At 49.0% G+C, this 22,856-nt stretch overlaps 1 protein-coding gene across 1 annotated transcript in view; it reads right to left on the bottom strand.

Annotated features, from left to right (window-relative positions):
- Nucleotides 1-22,856, bottom strand: part of LOC149462245 (contactin-associated protein-like 5) — a 689,962-nt gene that overhangs the window by 114,429 nt on the left and 552,677 nt on the right. Inside the window, exon 16 of the mRNA XM_089677184.1 lies at nucleotides 18,391-18,561. Coding sequence (XP_089533310.1) covers nucleotides 18,391-18,561 — 171 coding nt within the window. The remainder of the gene's footprint in view (nucleotides 1-18,390; nucleotides 18,562-22,856) is intronic.

The raw sequence follows: 22,856 nt of genomic DNA, 5'->3' as shown, positions 1-22,856 counted from the left end.
TGCACTGTTGGTGGAAAATGAGTGACAGGAATCTGGAGCAACGGATTAACATCAAATTTTGTGTGGCACAAATGTGCAAGTGACACTTTAGTTCTGTTACAACAGGCTTATGGTGAACATTCCATGAAGAAATCAAGTGTTTTTTTAATGGCATAGGAGGTTTAAGGAGGGGTGGGAAGATGTCTACGATGACGCAAGAAGTGGGCAGCCAAAAACGCAAAGGACGGATGGAAATGTGGAAAATGAAAAGGTTACAGGAATCTGGGGGAAAAGACCAGAGCTCTGGCTTGACAAGTGGATTCTCCACCACGACAATGCTCCTGCACATGATGCGTTAAGTATTTGCGAGTTCCTGGCCCAGAAATCCATTCCGCAAACTTGACTAACCACCTTATTATTCTGCACCCTGCAACTTTTGGCTCTTTCACTTGCCTTCCTGAGGATATACCCCCCCTTCCTGACCAGCCCATTTTTGCAACGCTGCACCCAAATGAAATTTACGTGCTTTTTTTCCCACTAATTGAGCTTTCTTTTGGTAGTATTTGATCTCCTCTGCGGTTTTTATTTTTTGCGCTCTAAAAAATAAAGACCGACAATTTTGAGAAAAAAACAATATTTTGGACTTTTTGCTATTAACCACTTCCGTATATTTGTATATAAATGGCCGGACGGTGGCAGTGCAGGGTAGGGTGGCCGTTTATAAAGGGCCTCCCCGCCCCCTGCTTGTGCGCGCTCCCTGAGAGTGCGCAGCGCCGCAATTTGGTGCCCGCTGTGTCCTCCAGACACAGTGAAACACCAATAGTCGTACGGGACCTCTGTGCGAGGTCCCAATCATGTGATCACTGATTGGCCAATTAGTGATCACATGCAGAGTAGTAAGCAAGATGTCACTTCTGACATCATTGCTTACTACGTGTGAAATCTGTGAATGATCACAGAGATCACATGGTACAGGGCCATTCACAACAGCCTTGTACCATGTGACAAGCTGTGACCAATCACAGCTACACAGTATTTCTCAATGGCTGCAAGAATGCAGCCAGAGAGAAGGAGAAATAATTGCTTTTACAGCCTTTATGGGTGTAAAAGCAATCAGTGTAAAAAAAAAAAGAAAAAGAAAAAATCTTCATCACCCCCCACAAGTAGTACAGTGTCACCATAGTGACACTGTACTGCTAGGGTGACAGTATGTAAAAAAAAAACAAATAATAATAATATAAAAAAAAAAATAAAACTGTAAAAAAATGTTTAAAAATTATAATTTTTGCTTATAAACTAATTTGGGTTATTTTGTTTTTACTAAAAACATAACAGAATAAATTTTGGCCAAGATTTATGATGAAATATTATTTATTTGCAAAATTTTATAAGAAAAACCCTTTTTTCAAAATTTTTGGACATTTTCATTTACATAGCAAAAAAACTAAAAATCCCAGCGGTGAATAAATACCCCCAAAATAAAGCTTTATCTGTCTCAAAAAAATACTAAAAAATTCATATGGGTACAAAGTTGCACGACCGCGCAATTGTCATTCAAAGTGTGATAGCGCTGAAAGCTGAAAATTGGCCTGGGGGGGAAGGGGGGGAAAGTGTCCGGACTGGAAGGGGGGGGGAAAGTGTCCGGACTGGAAGGGGGGGAAAGTGTCCGGACTGGAAGGGGGTGAAAGTGTCCGGACTGGAAGGGGGGGGAAAGTGTCCGGACTGGAAGGGGAGGAAAGTGTCCGGACAGGAAGGGGGTCAAAGTGTCCGGACTGGAAGGGGGGGAAAGTGTCCGGACTGGAAGGGGGGGAAAGTGTCCGGACTGGAAGGGGGGTGAAAGTGTCCGGACTGGAAGGGGGGGAAAGTGTCCGGACTGGAAGGGGGGAAAGTGTCCGGACTGGAAGGGGAGGAAAGTGTCCGGACAGGAAGGGGGGGAAAGTGTCCGGACAGGAAGGGGGGGAAAGTGTCCGGACTGGAAGGGGGGGAAAGTGTCCGGACTGGAAGGGGGGGGGAAAGTGTCCGGACTGGAAGTGGGTAAACACGATCCAGCAGCCTCCCATTACTTTCAGTGGGGCTGCCTCTCACAGCTAATAGCAGGAACCTCTGCTGGGGTTCTCGCATCTAATCAGGGTGCGGTCGCAATCACAGGTGTGAATCCCCTAATCAGGGGAGGACTGACAACTCATGGGGCCCCCGGGCAATAGGGAATCATGGGGCCCCTGTGTCCTTGCCCAAACTCAAAAAAGCCTATGAAAAAGTTGCCAGGGGCATCTCATGGGGCCCCCTGCTGACCCCGGGCCCTCGGGCAGTGCCCGAGTTTCCAAATGGTCAGTCTGCCCCTGCCCCTAATGCAGCATAAAAAGTGCACCAAAGGTAAAGAGGAGAAGGACTATAATCTTCATTGGAAGGTGGAAGTTCCTCTTTAAAACGCTTGTCAACTTTTCAAAGACTTTCCAAAAAGTTTCATACTTTTTCAATTTTCTTTTGCTTTTTTGTTTCTGGTACTCCATTGTAAAGCTTTTGATGAGCAATTTATGAAAAGTAGATTGAAAGTGGAAAAAAAAAAAAAAAAGTAAAAACATTTAACTCCAAAATGTTCTGTCTTCCACCCACAGAGAACGACTCACAAGACACATCCAGTGCGATTGAATGCCATTTGTTAGATTGTGTTCATTATGTTATCATCATACTCCTCTGAGTTTTGAAAGGTTATTATTCAAATCCTGCTTTATTTTTTTTATAAAGTCGTGTTGTCGAGACTGCCACGTTGATGTCATTTCAATGTAACCGATGACACCAATTAAATAAAAAAAAACGCACAATAATTATTAAGCTCAAGATTTCGAAAAACACACATCCATCATTCTCACTCAGTCGTTATTAGCATACTGTCTCCTTCCAGATCGAGCTAAAAGGTCAAAATTAATTAATTAAAAACAAAGTGACCAGAATAAGCAAGCGTGGTTGTTGAAAAAAAAATCTCTCTTTGCCTGTCTCTTTCAATGTCAGTGTGTATGTGTGTCTGTATGTCAAGTAATGACAGGTCCTCTTTACAGCGGTACTAGATGGGTGTTAGTGGTGTAGGCTTAGCCACATAGGAATCTGCCCTGAAGAGTGACTGGTGTGGAGGCTGCTGGGTAGATACTTGTGTGACGGGAGTCACTTTGGGTGGGGGGTCCATGGAACCCAGCTCACTTTGGAGAGGTGGGGAGACCCCTGTCTCAGCTCCCCATATCCCTCTTATGTGTAAGTCACCCTGTGCCTGTTAGGGGTACAGGGTGATCTGTCCTAATATTGTGTAGACATGTATAGGTGGGGTGGGGGTTGTGGATTGTTAATGCCATGCGATTGCATCCCATTGTTCTATTGTTTGTCAGGCTTGGGAGCAAACTATTATGGGATGTATGTGTTTATGTGTATTAGTTTAGTGGGGGGGGGGGTGTCTCCAGCAGCCCTCCCTCCTGATGGGACTGTCTGCTGTTGTGAAGTTTGAATACTTGTGTGTCTCTTGTTACTAAATATAGATTGCCCCGCCCTGTGTCATTATGCAGGGGGGGGACTGTCCCTTAAGTGTATATATCTTGTATTTGTGTTGAAATAAACTAGTTTTTATCTTCTGGATTACTTCAAGACTGGTGTTGTCTAGTCTTGTATGGTCAGCGGTGGTGTCTGTTGTCGGTGTTCGGACGGGGAAGTGGTAGTCTAATGGCAATACCCAAGCGCAGTCTGGGGTCGGTTCCGTTACAACTTGTTTTTGTTCTGGTATACAATGATGTTGTGCAGGAGGTTTTCTCTTGTACTTTGTGCATTGACTCCTCATGGGAGGAGACTCTGGCTCCTGGATGAAACATAGGTCCCTTGGAAATGAGTTGAATTATGGACACGTTCCCTGATGTGAAGCACAGCACATAAAAAACATAAGTTGTGGACCTTTAAGCCCAGATGGTCAATTATCTATCAAGAACTTTTCTCCAGCTGCAGTTTCCTACCCCAAGTAACGGGGCCTGGGTGGCAAATACTGGAGCTCTCATCAACTACACCCTCCCCATGCAACAAGCCTGGGAGGCAAGCAGTGGTGTATTTAGGTTTTGTGCTGCCCAAGGCAACACAAAAATCATCTGCCCCCATGGACACCAACCAACACCACCCCCAGAGAGCCGGACATTGACCAACCACACCCCTGCCCCCCACCTGGGAGAGCCTTTTACTATCCCCCCTCCTTCCCCCCAATAGAGAGACAGACACTCATCTTCACAGCTCTGGACATCCCCGGGAATGAGAGTCAGGTTCTACATAGACCATCAAGCAGCCTCTCTCAGATTCCACCTGGTTCTGGGGGGAAGGTGCTGCCCCCATGAAAAATGCCGCCTTAGGCAAGTGCCTTGTTTACCTTGTGGTAAATATGCCCCTGGAGGCAAGCTCCTGCTGCTATCAGTCACAGCCAATGAGCAGGGATGGGGGGGGGCAGGGGGGGGCTAATCCGCACTCTATGTACCTAATGCTTGCTGTGGGGCACTCGGCCTTGTTTGCCTTGTGGTAAATATGCCCCTGGAGGCGAGCTCCTGCTGCTGTCAATCACAACCAATGAGCAGGGATGGGGGGGGCGCAGGGTGGGGCTAAGCCGCACTCTATGTACCTAATGCTTGCTGTGGGGCACTCGGCAGGGGGGAGGAGCCAGAAGCGCTGGCATAGCAGAGGAGGATCAGGGCTGCTCTGTGCAAAACTACTGCACAGAGCATGTAAGTATGACATGGTTGCTGTTTAAATAAAAATTGTCTTTAACTCTCAATCTGTGCACATGGAGGATACACCAAGGACCCTAGCTGAGGGGTTGGTGAAATTGTTGCAGGTGGTGACCTGCTGGCCGCAGTTTGGAAACTCTGGAACTAACTAATACTTTACTGAAAAATTCTTCAGCGATCCGGAAACCAACCAAAGAGGACCTATTTAATTTAGACTCTGGTGTAGAAAAAATAATGGTCCAAATGGTCTTACATGAAAGGAAGACCTTTATAAACTGGAAGACCAGCTGGGGCAGATTTGCTGACCGGACTTCTGACTTATATGTGTCCCAGTTTCCACCATGGGAGAATATTACCAGCACACCGAGGAGTCACATGCCTGATGAAGGGGTCCTGCAAGACTCCGAAACGTTGCCTTGCTGTAACTATGTGATTGTTCTTTAAATCTTTTGGAGCCATATTGGTGATCCTCAGTGTGCTGGTGACAGTCTCCCTTGCTGATTCTGTTCGGTTCCAGCCGACAGTGGCTGCAGCACCCACTTATACACACAGCCATCAGACAGGAACGTGTGCGTTCAGATTGTACACTTCCAGTTTCCACCATATCTTGCTTTCTTGTAAAAAAAAAAAGTGTTACACTAGTTTAAAAAATTTGTAACAATGTCCCATATTCCATTTTCTGGCAGTGATGGTGTCTGTATATTTTCCACGGAATCAGCTGGAGATGAACATCAGATGACGGTCCCCGTGGGATGATTGGTGGAAAAAGTGTTTCAAAATGACAGCCCGGTCCCATCACTACCTCCAGTCTGTAGAACAAAAAGGGGGTTATAAATGATACCATTGAGCCTGATGTTCCCAAGGCTCCGATCTGCAAAGTTCACACCTCATCCATTTCCGAATCTGAGTTAAGAGGCGTGAAGACAAAAATCCTGACATAGGATCACACGCTGGCAATGTACCCTCCAACTCAGAGAAGAATAATTAGTTCCTGATAATGTGTATCATCTGAAAGTATTACTGAGGACTCCCTGCTGAGTTCCCTCCTTGTATAAAACTGCCAAGGGGAACCAACCCAGTGCTTTTTGAAGCTCAGGTTTGCAGATGTACAACATTTTCTCTCAAATATTTCAATACTGTTGCATCTGTTTTATGGATTTTCCTGAACACACATGATACAATGAGTGAAGACCACATATTTAGGCTGATGTGGCCCCATGGACAGCACTACCTTCCAGTCTGGCCATCTAAAGTGACCTAAGGTTCGTGAGTTCACAACAAATGCTCTGTGATTTGTGCAGATCTCCAATCACAAAGTTTTGGCCAACAACTCTGAAGGTTTGTGCCAGAAATAAGGAGCAATCTATAATGCAGTGCATAGTCTTTGCCTCTGGCCACAAGACCCAATAATCTGCAGGACTGGATATCACACCCTAATTTCTTACAACAACCATGTAGTCGATGCGTGTTGGAACTGCGTGTAGGAAGAGATAGTTTATATATACAGTGCTCAAAAAGTTAAAGGAACACTTTTTAATCCGAGTCTAGCATCAAGTCAATTAAACTCCTGGGATATGGATCTGGTCAGTTACTGTAAGTAGCAGAGGGGGTTGTTCATCAGTTTCAGCTGCTTTGGTGTTAATAAATTTAACAACAGATGCAACAATGAGACGACCCCGCAAAATAGGAATGATTTTACAGGTGGAGGCCACTGACATTTTTTCCCTACTCATCTATTCTGACTGTTTTTCACTCGTTTTGCATTTGGCTAGGGTCAGTGTCACTACTGGTAGCATGAGGCCATACCTGGACCCTACAGAGGTTGCACAGGCAGTCCAACTCCTCCAGGATGGTACATCAATACCTGTCATTGCCAGAAGGTTTGCGGTGTCTCCCAGCACAGTCTCAAGAGCATGGAGGAGAATCCAGGGGACAGGAAGTTACTCTAGGAGAGCTGGACAGGGCCGCAGAAGGTCCTTAACCCATCGGCAGGACCGGTATCTGCTCCTTTGTGCAAGGAGGAACAGAATGAGCACTGCCAGAGCCCTACAAAATGACCTCCAGTAGGTCACTGGTGTGAATGTCTCTGACCAAACAATCAGAAACAGACTTCATGAGCGTGGCCTGAGAGCCCGACATCCTCTAGTGGGCCCTGTGCTCACTGCCCGGCACCACAGAGCTCAATTTGCATTTGCCATTGAACACCAGAATTGGCAGGTCCCCCACTGGCGCCCTGTGCTTTTCACAGATGAGAGCAGGTTCACCCTGAGCACATGTGACAGACGTGAAAGGGTCTGGAGAAGCCGTGGAGAACGTTCTGCTGCCTGTAACATGGTTCAGCATGACCATTTTGGTGGTGGGTCAGTGATGGTCTGGGAAGGCATATCCATGGAGGGACACACAGACCTCTACAGTCTAGACAATGGTACCGACTGCCATTAGGTATTGAGATGAAATCCTTGGACCCATTATCAGACCCTATGCTGGTGCAGTGGGTCCTGGGTTCCTCCTGGTGCACGACAATGCCCGGCCTCATGTGGGGAGAGTATGCAGGCAGTTCCTGGAGGATGAAGGAATTGATACCACTGAATGGCCTCCATGCTCCCCTGACCTAAATCCAATAGAACACCTCTGGGATGTCATGTTTCGGTCCATCCGACGACACCAGATTGCACCTCAGACTGTTCAGGAGCTCAGTGATGCCCTGGTCCAGATCTGGGAGGAAATCCCCCAGGACACCATCCGTGGTCTCATTAGGAGTAACTGCTCCTAATGCAAGAGCAAGAGCCAACAATCTGAAGGACTGGATATCACACCCTACTTTCTTACAACACCCATATAGTAAATGTGTGTTGGAGCTGACAGAGAGAGATTATATATATATATACAGAGCAGTTGCTGCAATTTACAGACAGAGCCCTATCAGGAAAACTGGGCTTTCCTGCCAGAGACTGCATCCCTTGTGAAGGGGATTCCATGCCCAAGGACTGGGAAAGTTAGAACAGCTACAAGAGTCTGGGAGATTGAGGAAGCTGAGGTGGCTAGTGCATCTAGGGGGCTGGAGGGGGTCTGGAAGTCTTTGGAGGAGGGAGCAAACACAAGGGGGCTGGAGAATCGTATTTAGATGCCAGGCATGGGCCAGTGCAGGGAGGTTCTGCAACCAGGGGTCGACTGACAACTCATGGGGCCCCTGGGCAATAGGGGATCATGGGGCCCCTGTGTCCTTGCCCAAACTAAAAAGAGCCTATGAAAAAGGTACCAGGGGCATCTCATGGGGCCCCCTACTGACCCCGGGCCCTCGGGCAGTGCCCGAGTTTCCAAATGGTCAGTCCGCCCCTGGCTGCAACTGAGACTGAGCAGGTCTGAACAGCTTGTAGTCCAAGGGACCAGTTTTAACAGGGACTGATCTAGCCTATCTGATCTGGGGGGTGCAGTAAAAAAAGGGGGCATAATATCAGTAGTGTGATAGGGATGCATGGAACCAATATCCCTGTTCACTCTACACACTTCTGTACCATGGAGTCATAACCGGAAAGTATCAACTGACAGGTAGTGCAGAGTTGGTGCAGGAGTGAACTTGGAATGTTGTCATTAGTTTAGGATGATTAAACAGAACCTGTGGCCCCTTATATCAGGTTTCCCTAACAGAGTCCCTCCTTATATCAGGAGTTCTTCTCTGAGTTCCTCCTTACATCAGGTGTCCTCACCAGAGTGCCCCTTACATATAATGTCCATATCAGAGTTCCCCCTTACATCAATTGCCTCACCAGAGTGCCCCCTTACATCAACTGCCCCCCTCAGAGTGTCCACTTACATTAACTGTCCCAATCAGAGTGCCCCCCTACATCAACTGTCCCAATCAGAGTGCCCCCCCTACATCAACTGTCCCAATCAGAGTGCCCCCCTACATCAACTGTCCCAATCAGAGTGCCCCCCTACATCAACTGCCCCCCTCAGAGTACCGCTTTACATCAACTGTCCCCATCAGAGTGCCCCCCAACATCAACTGTTCCAATCAGAGTGCCCCCCTACATCAACTGTCCCAATCAGAGTGCCCCCCTACATCAACTGTCCCAATCAGAGTGCCCCCCTACATCAACTGTTCCAATCAGAGTGCCCCCTTACATCAACTGCCCCCCTGAGAGTACCCGCTTTACATCAACTGTCCCCATCAGAGTGTCCACTTACATCAACTGTCCCAATCAGAGTGCCCCCCTACATCAACTGTTCCAATCAGAGTGCCCCCTTACATCAACTGCCCCCCTCAGAGTACCCGCTTTACATCTACTGTCCCCAACAGAGTGTCCATTGAGAATGCCAGATCCTTGGCTGCCATGCTGATGTTTTAGAGCAGTGGTCTCCAAACTGTGGCCCGGGGGCTGGATGTGGCCCTAGGGGCATTATTCACCCTACTGTCAGCAACAGGGGAGCATAGTCCCTACCACTTACACCGACAATGGGGCACTAGTCCTCTAGCTGACACCAACTATTATTCCTTCTACTGACACCAATGATGGGGCACTATTACTCCCCCTAGTACCAATCATGGGGCATTGTTTACTCCCACTGGCCACAGGACATCTTCTTCTCCCACTGGCCACAGTCTGGCCCTCCTAAAGTTTGAAGAACAGTAAACCGGCCCTGTGTTTAGAAAGTTTGGAGACCCCTGCTATAGAGGATGTTTGTTCCAGTTAGGTGACTCAAAAGTGATGAAGTCTGTTTTTCCCCGCTTTCACATCATTTTTATGTCTTGCATTGAACTACATGAGGTTTTAATTTTTCTGTAGTATGCTGACATCTAATGGAAGCTTTGGACCACTGCGACTTATTTACTCACTTGTTTCCTCTGTCCCCCCCCCCCCCACCTCCTGCTTAGTGCTAGTTGGATTAGTCCTAGCTAGTTCTTCCCACTTCTTCCATGTTCCCTCGGTCAGTGTTAGGTATTCACAGAGACAGTGCTTAGGAAAGTCATTGGGGTTGATTTACTAAAGTCAGATTGGCTGTGCACTCTGCGAGAGCTTTTGGATCAAATAAAGCTTTGCTTTGCATAGAATATCCAATCACAAGCAAGGACATTTTTTTTAAAAAAGAACATTTTTATTTGCATGTGATTAGATTATGGAAGTCAGCAGAGCTTCCCCTCATTTACTAAACTCTGCATCAAATGCACTTGCAGAGTGCACGGTCTATTTACCTTTAGTAAATCAGTCTCACTGTCTTCTTATACCTCGAAAGACAGGAAACACATCCTCTGTACTGCAATTAGCTGAAGGAAAAGTGCGCTGGATTCAACTTCTGTGGCTTATTGAAGAGTTAAGCTGCCTGTGGACGATGTCAAGTCAGCAGGTGACCATACTGTCCAGGCAGACTGGGTCTAAAGAGGTATGTCAATGCATAAAGAGGAATTTGAAACAGAACAAAGTCACTTTAACCACTTCCCGTCTGGCTCATGTATATAAACAGCAGGACGGTGGCAGTGCAGGGTCGGGTCGCTGTTTATAAACGGACTACCCACCCCCTGCTTGTGCGCGCTCCCTGGGAGCGCACATCACCGTGATCCAATGCCCGCTGTGTCCTCCGGACACAGTGGAACAATGATCGTCGTACGGGACCTCTCTGTGAGGTCCCGGTCATGTGATCACTGATTGGCCAATCAGTGATCACATGCAGAGTAGTAAGTAAGATGTCACTTCTGACATCATTGCTTACTACGTGTGAAATCTGTGAATGATCACATAGCAGGGGCGGACTGACCATTTGGAAACTCGGGCACGGGGTCAATAGGGGGCCCCATGAGATGCCCCTGGTACCTTTTTCATAGGCTTTTTTGAGTTTGGGCAAGGACACAGGGGCCCCATGATCCCCTATTGCCCGGGGGCCCCATGAGTTGTCAGTCCGCCCCTGTCACAGAGGTCACATGGTACAAGGCACTCACAACAGCCTTGTACCATGTGACAAGCTGTGACCAATCACAGCTCACACATTATTTCTCAATGGCTGCAAGAATGCAGCCAGAAAGAAGGAGAAATTATTGATTTTACATCCTATATGGGTGTAAAAGCAATCAGTGTAAAAAAAAAAAAATCTTCATCACCCCCCACAAGTAGTACAGCATCACCATGGTGACACTGTACTGCTAGAATGACAGTATGTAAAAAAAAAACAAAAAAAAACATAAATAATATAAAATAATAAAATAAAAATGTAAAAATTTTTTAAAAATTATAATTTTTGGTTATAAACTAATTTGGGTTATTTTTTTTTTACTAAAAAGATAACAGAATAAATTTTGGCCAAGATTTATGATGAAATATTATTTATTTGCAAAATGTTATAAGAAAAATACCTATTTTTTGAAAATTTTTGGACTTTTTCATTTACATAAAAAAAAAAAAAAAAATCCCAGCAGTGAATAAATACCACCAAAATAAAGCTTTATCTGTCTCAAAAAAATGCTAAAAAATTAATATGGGTACACTGTTGCATGACTGCGCAATTGTCATTCAAATTGTGACAGCGCTGAAAGCTGAAAATTGGCCTGGACAGGAAGGGGGTGAAAGTGTCCAGACTGGAAGGGGGGGGAAAGTGTCCGGACTGGAAGGAGGTGAAAGTGTCCGGACTGGAAGGGGGTGAAAGTGTCCGGACTGGAAGGGGGTGAAAGCGTCCGGACTGGAAGGGGGGGGGAAAGTGTCCGGACTGGAAGGGGGGGAAAGTGTCCGGACTGGAAGGGGGTGAAAGTGTCCGGACTGGAAGGGGGTGAAAGTGTCCAGACTGGAAGGGGGGGGAGTGTCCGGACTGGAAGGGGGGAAAGTGTCCGGACTGGAAGGGGGGGGAAAGTGTCCGGACTGGAAGGGGGGAAAGTGTCCGGACTGGAAGGGGGTGAAAGTGTCCGGACTGGAAGGGGGGGGGGAAGCGTCCGGACTGGAAGGGGGGGGGAAAGTGTCCGGACTGGAAGGGGGTGAAAGTGTCCGGACTGGAAGGGGGTGAAAGCGTCCGGACTGGAAGGGGGTGAAAGCCTCCGGACTGGAAGGGGGTGAAAGTGTCCGGACTGGAAGGGGGTGAAAGCGTCCGGACTGGAAGGGGGTGAAAGCGTCCGGACTGGAAGGGGGGGAAAGTGTCCGGACTGGAAGGGGGTGAAAGTGTCCAGACTGGAAGGGGGTGAAAGTGTCCGGACTGGAAGGGGGGGAAAGCGTCTGGACTGGAAGGGGGTGAAAGCGTCCGGACTGGAAGGGGGGGAAAGTGTCCAGACTGGAAGGGGGGGGGGAGTGTCCGGACTGGAAGGGGGGAAAGTGTCCGGACTGGAAGGGGGGGGGAAGTGTCCGGACTGGAAGGGGGGAAAGTGTCCGGACTGGAAGGGGGTGAAAGTGTCCGGACTGGAAGGGGGGGGGAGCGTCCGGACTGGAAGGGGGGGGAAAGTGTCCGGACTGGAAGGGGGTGAAAGCGTCTGGACTGGAAGGGGGTGAAAGCGTCTGGACTGGAAGGGGGTGAAAGCGTCCGGACTGGAAGGGGGTGAAAGCCTCCGGACTGGAAGGGGCAGAAAGCGTCCGGACTGGAAGGGGGGGAAAGTGTCCAGACTGGAAGGGGGTGAAAGTGTCCGGACTGGAAGGGGGGGAAAGCGTCTGGACTGGAAGGGGGTGAAAGCATCCGGACTGGAAGGGGGGGAAATTGTCCGGACTGGAAGGGGGTGAAAGCGTCCGGACTGGAAGGGGGTGAAAGCATCCGGACTGGAAGGGGGGGAAATTGTCCGGACTGGAAGGGGGTGAAAGCGTCCGGACTGGAAGGGGGAGAAAGCGTCCGGACTGGAAGGGGGGGGAAAGTGTCCGGACTGGAAGGGGGTGAAAGCGTCCGGACTGGAAGGGGGTGAAAGCGTCCGGACTGGAAGGGGGTGAAAGCGTCCGGACTGGAAGGGGGGAAAGTGTCCGGACTGGAAGGGCGTGAAAGCGTCCGGACTGGAAGGGGGTGAAAGTGTCCGGACTGGAAGGGGGTGAAAGTGTCCGGACTGGAAGGGGGGGAAAGCGTCTGGACTGGAAGGGGGTGAAAGCGTCCGGACTGGAAGGGGGGGAAAGTGTCCAGACTGGAAGGGGGGGGAGTGTCCGGACTGGAAGGGGGGAAAGTGTCCGGACTGGAAGGGGGGGAAAAGTGTCCGGACTGGAAGGGGGGAAAGTGTCCGGACTGGAAGGGGGTGAAAGTGTCCGGACTGGAAGGGGGGGGGGGAGCGTCCGGACTGGAAGGGGGGGGAAAGTGTCCGGACTGGAAGGGGGTGAAAGCGTCTGGACTGGAAGGGGGTGAAAGCGTCCGGACTGGAAGGGGGTGAAAGCCTCCGGACTGGAAGGGGGTGAAAGCGTCCGGACTGGAAGGGGGTGAAAGCGTCCGGACTGGAAGGGGGGGAAAGTGTCCAGACTGGAAGGGGGTGAAAGTGTCCGGACTGGAAGGGGGGGAAAGCGTCTGGACTGGAAGGGGGTGAAAGCGTCCGGACTGGAAGGGGGGGAAAGTGTCCGGACTGGAAGGGGGTGAAAGCGTCCGGAGTGGAAGGGGGTGAAAGCGTCCGGACTGGAAGGGGGGGGAAAGTGTCCGGATTGGAAGGGGGTGAAAGTGTCCGGACTGGAAGGGGGTGAAAGTGTCCGGACTGGAAGGGGGGGAAAGCGTCTGGACTGGAAGGGGGTGAAAGCGTCCGGACTGGAAGGGGGGGAAAGTGTCCAGACTGGAAGGGGGGGGAGTGTCCGGACTGGAAGGGGGGAAAGTGTCCGGACTGGAAGGGGGGGGGGGAAAGTGTCCGGACTGGAAGGGGGGAAAGTGTCCGGACTGGAAGGGGGGGGGAAGCGTCCGGACTGGAAGGGGGGGGAAAGTGTCCGGACTGGAAGGGGGTGAAAGCGTCTGGACTGGAAGGGGGTGAAAGCCTCCGGACTGGAAGGGGGTGAAAGCCTCCGGACTGGAAGGGGGTGAAAGCGTCCGGACTGGAAGGGGGGGAAAGTGTCCAGACTGGAAGGGGGTGAAAGTGTCCGGACTGGAAGGGGGGGAAAGTGTCCGGACTGGAAGGGGGTGAAAGTGTCCGGACTGGAAGGGGGTGAAAGCGTCCGGACTGGAAGGGGGGGGGGAGTGTCCGGACTGGAAGGGGGGGGAAAGTGTCCGGACTGGAAGGGGGTGAAAGCATCCGGACTGGAAGGGGGGGGAAAGTGTCCAGACTGGAAGGGGGGGGAGTGTCCGGACTGGAAGGGGTGAAAGCGTCCGGACTGGAAGGGGGTGAAAGCGTCCGGACTGGAAGGGGGTGAAAGCGTCCAGACTGGAAGGGGGAGGAAAGTGTCCGGACTGGAAGAGGGTGAAAGCGTCCGGACTGGAAGGGGGGGAAAGTGTCCAGACTGGAAGGGGGGGGAGTGTCCGGACTGGAAGGGGGGGAAAGCGTCCGGACTGGAAGGGGGTGAAAGCGTCCGGACTGGAAGGGGGGGGGAAAGTGTCCGGACTGGAAGGGGGTGAAAGCGTCCGGACTGGAAGGGGGTGAAAGCCTCCGGACTGGAAGGGGGTGAAAGCGTCCGGACTGGAAGGGGGGGAAAGTGTCCAGACTGGAAGGGGGTGAAAGCGTCCGGACTGGAAGGGGGGGAAAGCGTCCGGACTGGAAGGGGGTGAAAGCGTCCGGACTGGAAGGGGGTGAAAGCGTCCGGACTGGAAGGGGGGGGAAAGTGTCCGGACTGGAAGGGGGTGAAAGCGTCCGGACTGGAAGGGGGGGAAAGTGTCCGGACTGGAAGGGGGTGAAAGCGTCCGGACTGGAAGGGGGTGAAAGCGTCCGGACTGGAAGGGGGTGAAAGCGTCCGGACTGGAAGGGGGGGGGAAAGTGTCCGGACTGGAAGGTGTTGAAAGTGTCCGGACTGGAAGGGGGGGAAAGTGTCCGGACTGGAAGGTGGTGAAAGTGTCCGGACTGGAAGGGGGGGAAAGTGTCCGGACTGGAAGGTGGTGAAAGTGTCCGGACTGGAAGAGGGTGAAAGTTTCCGGACTGGAAGTGGTTAAGAAAACCTTTTTGGTGATGGATCGTACAATTGCTGTAATTAGCATATCCAAAGCTGTTGAACTTTTTTTCTGCTCCCGTCGACAAGTCAAGGATTTTATTATTATTTATTTATTTTTATTTTTTTTTGCATATGTCTTCAACTCCGGCTGCGAATAAAAAGCTGCCCGTGGGCCGCTAAACTCATTAAACAAATAATACATTTGGAAAAAGCTAATCGCTTGGTAATGAGGTTTGATATAATGATAACTGCACATCAAAGTCCACGGCTTCATTTTTGTGGACATAACATTTTAAATAAAATAAACAGCCATAAATGAGAGTTATAATTGCTGATTGTGACCGGAGATAGGAGGAAGCTCAGCACAAAGCGTAGAATAAATACAAAGTCGGGGAAGTTTGGTGTGACTTTTGCTTGTCATTAGTGAAGTGCTGTTTTATGTAGTCGGTGCAGATGGGGTTCTGTAGCCCGGAGGGGCTTTTCTCATACGGCTCTCGAGAGACGCGCTGTCCTGGAGGCTCGGAATGGATGGAAAGATTTGGGTGCAATGCGGTCAAAATGAGAGAGGATGCACTTAATGATTGCAGCAACTTTCCCACTCCGGTCATATTAGGATGCAGCTCAAGTTCTATTCGAATGCAAAATGCTTCCATCAAATGGAAACAATGGTACTTTGGAAGAGACCACTGAATGAGATTCTTTACTTGGTTACAAAGGATGAATGAGTCTGAAACAAAAGCTCCAGACCATAAAAATGCTGTCAGGGGCGGACTGACCACTTGGAAACTCAGGCACTGCCAGTAGGGGGCCCCATGAGATGCCCCTGGTACCTTTTTCATACGCTTTTTTGAGTTTGGGCAAGGACACAGGGGCCCCATGATCCCTTATTGCCCGGGGGCCCCATGAGTTGTCAGTCCGCCCCTGAATGGAGTCCAGTTTCATTCAGAGATACACTATATTGTCAAAAGTATTGGGCCCACCCTCCAAATCATGTGATTCAGGTGTTCCAATCCCCTCCAAATCATGTGATTCCGGTGGTCCAATCCCCTCCATGGACACAGGTGTATACAATCATCCCCTAGGCATGCAGACGGCTTCTACAAACATTGGTGAAAGAATGGGTCGCTCTCAGGAGCTCAGTGACTCCAAGCGTGGTCCCGTGATAGGTGGTCACCTGGGCAATAAGTCCATCCGTGACATTTCCTGGCTACTAAATATTCCACGCTCAACTGTTAGTGGGATTATAACAAAGTGGAAGCAACTGGGAACAACAGCCACTCAGCCACCAAGTGGTAGGCCACGTCACATGACAGAGCGGGGTCAGCACATGCTGAAGCACACAGTGCGCAGAAGTCGCCAACTGTCTGCAGAGTCAATAGCTAAAGACCTCCAAACTTGGTGTGGCCTTCAGATGAGCCCAACAACAGTGCGTAGAGAGCTTCATGGAATGGGTTTCCATGGCCGTGCAGCTGCATCCAAGCCTTCCATCACCAAGTGCAATGCAAAGCGTCGGATGCCGTGGTGTAAAGCACGCTGCCACTGGACTCTAGGAAAAGGGGAAACCTGTTCTTTGGAGTGACCAATCACGCTTCTCTGCCTGGCAAGCTGATGGACGTGTCTGGGTTTGGTGGTTGCCAGGAAAACGGTACTTGCATGACTGCATTGTGCCAAGTGTAAAGTTTGGTTAAGGGGGGATTATGGTGTGGGGTTGTTTTTCAGGGGTTGGGCTTGGCCCCCTAGTTCCAGTGAAGGGAACTCCTAAGGCGTCAGCATGCCAAGACATTTTGGACAATTTCATGCTCCCAACTTTGTGGGAAGAGTTTGGGGATGGCCCCTTCCTATTCCAACATGACTGCCCCCCAGTGCACAAAGCAAGGTCCATAAAGACATGGAGGAGCCAGTTTGGGGTGGAGGAACTTGACCTGTCTTCTGCCCCCCTTACATCACCCGCTGCCAAAAACACTGTCCCCCTCACCTTATCCTCCCACCACAGTATGGTTCTCTGCCCCCTTCACATTGCCCCCCACAGCACTGTCCTCTACCCCCCTTCTCATCGCCCCCTCCACCCCCCCCCCCCCCCCAGCAGCGTCCTCTGTCCCTGTTACATCAACTCCCACAGCAGCAGTGTTCTCTGCTCCTCCCCCTTCACCCCCCCCCCACACACACAGTAATGTACTCTGCTCCCCCTCACAACCCCCCCACCCACAGCAGTGTCCTCTGTTCTGCCCCATTCACACACACACACTAGTGTCTTCTACCCCCTTCACATCAACAACCCCCCCCCCCAACACACACACACTAGTGTCTTCTACCCCCTTCACATCAACAACCCCCCCCCCCAACACACACACACACACACACTAGTGTCTTCTACCCCCTTCACATCAACAACCCCCCCCCCCCAACACACACACACACACTAGTGTCTTCTACCCCCTTCACATCAACAACCCCCCCCCCCCAACTCACACACACACACTAGTGTCTTCTACCCCCTTCACATCAACAACCCCCCCCCCCAACACACACACACACACACACACACACACACACACACACACACACACACACTAGTGTCTTCTACCCCCTTCACATCAACAACCCCCCCCCCAACACACACACACACACACACACACACTAGTGTCTTCTACCCCCTTCACATCAACAACCCCCCCCCCCCAACACACACACACACTCGTGTCTTCTACCCCCTTCACATCAACAACCCCCCCCCCAACACACACACACACTCGTGTCTTCTACCCCCTTCACATCAACAACCCCCCCCCCCCCCCAACACACACACATACCACAGTAAGGCTCTCTGGCCCCTTCAATCACCTCCTCCCCCCAACCGCTGGCCTCTGCCATGGAGCGGAGAGCGGGAGGCAGGACAGTTCTGGATCTTACAGACATTTTTACAATTCTGTTTTCACTTTGTCATTATGGGATACCGAGTGCAGATTAATGAGGAACAAAAAAAAAAAATTCATTTAAACAGCTGTAGTATCAGGCTGCAACATAACAACACTGAACAAAGTGTAGGGGGTCTGAATACTTTATGAATGTACAATATATATATAGATCATAAATAATAAGCTGAAAAGTAGGCAAAAATGAAAAACATTTTTGAATTAGTTTTAGATGACCAATAGGGTGTTTCTAGAACCCACAAAACCCCATGGAGACCTGTGCCCACCCGCTTTCTATACCTTGGTGGGAGAGGGCAGGGATAACACCGACTTCTTGGCTGAAGTCGATTTTTGCATTACAGACCTCCGCCATATAGAATTTCTGTAACGGCAGACTCCTGTAGGTAACATTTCACTATATTTGAACCTTATTGATCATTACGGATCCACTAGAAGACAATGCTATGTAAGCCGATAGCACACAGCGTACTCCTTCGTCAAATTTATATTTAGTAAAATCTATTAATATAGCAGTAAAAATAAATACATTAATAAATCTTTTTTTTTTTTTAATTATATATAAATATATATATATATATATATATATATATATATATATATATAAATTTTATTATTTATAGTTTTATATATATATTTATATATATATATATAGTTATTTTTATTTTTTTATTATTTACAGTTATATATATATATATATATAGTTATTTTTATTTTTTAACATTTTTTTTAGAAACTTACAGGCCAACTCGACTCTTATGAAGTCTTTCACCCCCAGGCTTTCCAGGAAGACCCCGGAGCTGCTGCTGGTTTTGAAGAAGAAGGCGATGTCGGTGCTGAAGTCGGAGTGGAAGGTAGGAAAGTAAAGGTAGGACACGATGGGGCTGAAGGATGCAGAATTCCAAAAATTCCCTGCAAGAGCCAAAAATACGTATGTCTTCAACACTGGAGTCACGAGACATTTTTCCTTTTATAAGGTGCAAATACTTTCATTTAAATTAGCTACAAAGGATATACAACCACTTTATGTTCAGCAAAAGCCCTGGCAAATCCAGATCTTACCTTGCAAAAGTTGCAGTGACATCATCACTGTGCTGTACAGTGTTTGTTTTCTCAGGTGCCGGTACTCCCCCCTCCCCTTTTAGTCACCCCTTGTCTCCACCCCCTACCCACTTCTGAGAATCGTCCCTTGGTTCCACCCCCTACCCACCACCTAGTACCATCCCATTTAGAGAAGACAGAACTAAGTATCATTTTGTGATGCTAAGCAGGGGCGGACTGACAACTCATGGGGCCCCTGGGCAATAGGAGATCATGGGGCCCCTGTGTCCTTGCCCAAACTCAAAAAAGCCTATGAAAAAGGTACCAGGGGCATCTCATGGGGCCCCCTACTGACCCCGGGCCCTCGGGCAGTGCCCGAGTTTCCAAATGGTCAGTCCGCCCTTGGTGCTAAGTAACTTGAAGGGAATTTTGTTATTGATAACAAGAAAAGAAGAAAAGAAAAGTCGGGGATCTATTGTTCCTGTGTGTGTGTGGGGAAAATATATTGCCCCTTCAGCCAGCAGCAACAGAATCCTCCCCCACCCAGGAGCAATAGATTTTCCCACCACACACTCAGAAACAATAGATCCCCCAGCAACAATAGATTCCCCAGAAGTCGGCAACACTAGACTCCATGCAACAAAGTACCTCTCCAGCAACAATGGATCTCCCAACGCCCATCAACACTGGACTCCATGCAATAAAGTACCCCCCAGAAACAATAGATCCCCTAGCAACACTAGACATCTGGCAGCAAAGTACCCCATCCAGCAACAATAGATCTCCCAGCAGTCAGCAAAACTAGACCCCCTCAACAAAGTACTCCCATAAACAATATATCCCCCAGCAACACTAGACACCTCCTCCCTGCAACAAAGAACCCATCCAGTAACAATAGAGCTCCCAGCAGCCAGCAACAATAGACCCCTTTCAACAAAGTACCCACAGAAACAATGGATTCCCCCAGCAACACTAGACCCCTGCAACAAGGTACTCCCATAAACAATATATCCCTCAGCAACACTAGACACCTCTTCTCCGCAATATAATATCCCTCCAGTAACAAGAGAGCTCCCAGCAGCCAGCAACACCAGACACCATTCAACAAAGTACCCACAGAAACAATGAATTCCCCCAGCAACACTAGACCCCCTGCAACAAAGTACCCATCTAGCAACAATAGATCTCCCTGCAGCCATCAACACTAGGCCCCCCCACAACAAAGTATTCCCCAGAAACAACAGACACCCCAGCAACATTTAACACACCCCCCCCCCCTGCAACAAAGTACTCCATTCAGTAACAATAGATCCACCACAGCAACAATAGATCTCCCAGCAGCCAGCAACACTAGACTAAAGCAACACGGTACCCCTCTAGAAACAATAGATCCACTCAGCAACTCCAGACCCCCAGCAACAAAGTACCCCTCTAGAAACAATAGATACACCCAGCAACACTAGATCCCCATGCAATGAAGTATCCCTCCAGCAACAATAGATCTCTCAGCAGCCAACCAGAACTAAGTTCCCCTGCGTTCCCACTGAAAAAAAGCCCTATATGTAACATCCTTGCTTTTCAACTTATTAACCCACCAGTCTGGAAGACGCATGTAACCATTGAAATCTGTAAATGTGGATCCCTATCCTTTATAGTTTCTAGGGCAGTGTAGAGTAGAGGTGTCGGAGGTAGATGAGCTCATGCTTGGCAAACGTATGCTGTAGAACTGGGGTTCCAAACTTTCTAAACAAAGGGCCAGTTTACCATCCTTCAAACTTTAGGGGAGCCAGACTATGGCCAATGAGAGCAGAAAATGTAATGGCTAGGGGCGGACTGACAACTCATGGGGCCCCCGGGCAATAGGGGATCATGGGGCCCCTGTATCCTTGCCCAAACTCAAAAAAGCCTATGAAAAAGGTACCAGGGGCATCTCATGGGGCCCTCTACTGACCCCGGGCCCTCAGACAGTGCCAGAGTTTCCCAATGGTCAGTCCGCCCCTGGTAATGGCGCCAGAGGGACTAAATAATGTTCCATGATTGGGATTAAGGGGAGTAATAGTGACCCATCGTTGGTGTCAGTGGGAGGAATAGTTCCCCATTGTCAGTGTCAGTGACAGGAACTATGCCCAACTGTTGCTGACAGTGGGGGGAATTATGCCCCAAGGGACGGATAAAAGCAAGCAAAAGGCCGCATCCAGCCCCCCCCCCGGCCACAGTTTGGAGACCACTGCTGTAGAGTATGGTGATTCTGCTCAAACGCATGAAAAACATTCCAAAGATGTTTCAATGGGGATGTAAGTGATTGGAAAAAAAGGAGCTCCACGCCAAATGTGAGAAGCCCAAAAGCCTTGCTTATACTTGTTCTAAAGTTCACACATTGGAAGAGCTTTGATGCCCACATATCTACTAATGTGAAAAGCTATTGCTGGCAATCATCTACTCAGCCACACTTCACAGTCCCAAACTGTCCCTCTTCTTCTCAGAAGACAATGTGATAATCTACCAAGAAGATCTACATCTTCTAATGCCAGTAGACCCCTCATGATGAATCTCCACCTCCCTGAGAAGCCAAAAACAGATTGCCCATGGGACTTTCTTGGAGGTCATGCAAACATAAATATAAAATATGAAAGTCAGCAACTTTATTGAAAACATATGAGGATCAAAAGAAGGTAAACACAGATAAATGCACCAGAAAACCAGAAAAAGGGTTTTTTTTCGTACAATTTTCACATTTCAGTACATGGTCGTAAAGTTCCTTCATACAGATATCTAATAGTCGATGTGCCACTCAACAGAATGAGATGGAAAACATCATTAATCTCAACGCGTTTCGTGAAACATGGATCTCTTCATCAGGAGTTTGATGTTGCTGACAATGTGAAACTAATCATGGTAGCCAGAGATTCAAAAAAGCTAATGTTTCTAATGTCAGATGGAACCCACAAATGAAGCATCTATCCCGGGGGGTTGTGGAGACATGAAGAGCAGGCCCAGTGATACCCCAGGGGATGAGGAATAGTACACACTTGCTGTGTTCATTCGTAACTGAGGCATAGTGTTTGTAGTATTTGAGGGACAGATTAAAACATTCTCAATCAATTGACTTGAAACTTGGCACAGCCCAAGTTCTCAATATCCTAAATATGTTCTAGAAACCATGGGGTCCCATACAGCCAACCTGACAGGACCCAGGGGGTCCTGTCAGGTTGGCTGTATGGGTCCCCATGGTTTCTAACAGCAGCCCTGAAGATGACCAATATAATACAGTAATTATACATTTCTTCTTTGCTATCAGATAGGTGTATTGATTTAAAGCAATTATACTATAATTTATGAAAATAGGGATCACATGTGATGTAATAGGTGCTCCTCTTGCCCTATGGGTACCTAATACGGACAGTTTTGAACAACGAATGTGACTAAATTCCTAAATAAAGGTTATATTTTACTTTAGTGGGCTTCTAGGTACGTAGGGACACGGACTCTCATACAGTTTATCATGTATTTGCCCCTGTGGTTGTCAGGGCAGGAGCTGTGGAACGGACAGGCAGGCCTAGTGCCAGGGTCACGCACTGACTGACGACAACCACCACCCACAGACCGGAGTCCCTCAGGGCGCGGAGTCTAAGTCCCAGGCTGCCCTTCACCAGGGCCCCTGATGTTGGGGATGGACTTGACGCAGCCAGGAATCAGGTCGCGGCCCCCGAGACACCCCAGCTGCGGTAATGGCCACCGCCAATGGCGTGTAGCTGGTAGGAACCAGATCAGACAATAGCGTAGTCGGGCAGGCCGAGTCGACAACAACGGGACAAACGGTACAGAACAGTAGACAAGAATAACAGGCCACGGGCTGGGTTCAGCAACGGGAGGTCAGATCAAAGGAAAATGCAGAGAATGGTCTAGTCAAAAGCCGAGTCAGATTCCAGGAGAGTCACGAGAGTATAAACATAGCTGTTGCAACACCAACACACAAGACACGAATGCAAAGAGCACGTGCGGACAACAGGCTTATATGTGATCAACCACACCCCTCTGGGAGATGGAATGCAGAGGCCTGAAGGCATAAAAGACTCCCACCATGCTTTGCAGAAACCCAAGATGGATGCCAGCACATGGAGCAGCATAACCTCTGGGAAAAGGTAGGACCTTGACAGTGGTGTACA

This window comes from Staurois parvus, unplaced genomic scaffold (assembly GCF_062004578.1).
Source record: "Staurois parvus isolate SC_StPar_1 unplaced genomic scaffold, SC_StPar_1.0 ptg000179l, whole genome shotgun sequence".
Classification (NCBI taxonomy): Eukaryota; Metazoa; Chordata; class Amphibia; order Anura; family Ranidae; genus Staurois; species Staurois parvus.
Note: the sequence above shows the minus strand (reverse complement) of the source record. Positions and strands in the feature narration are given on the sequence as shown.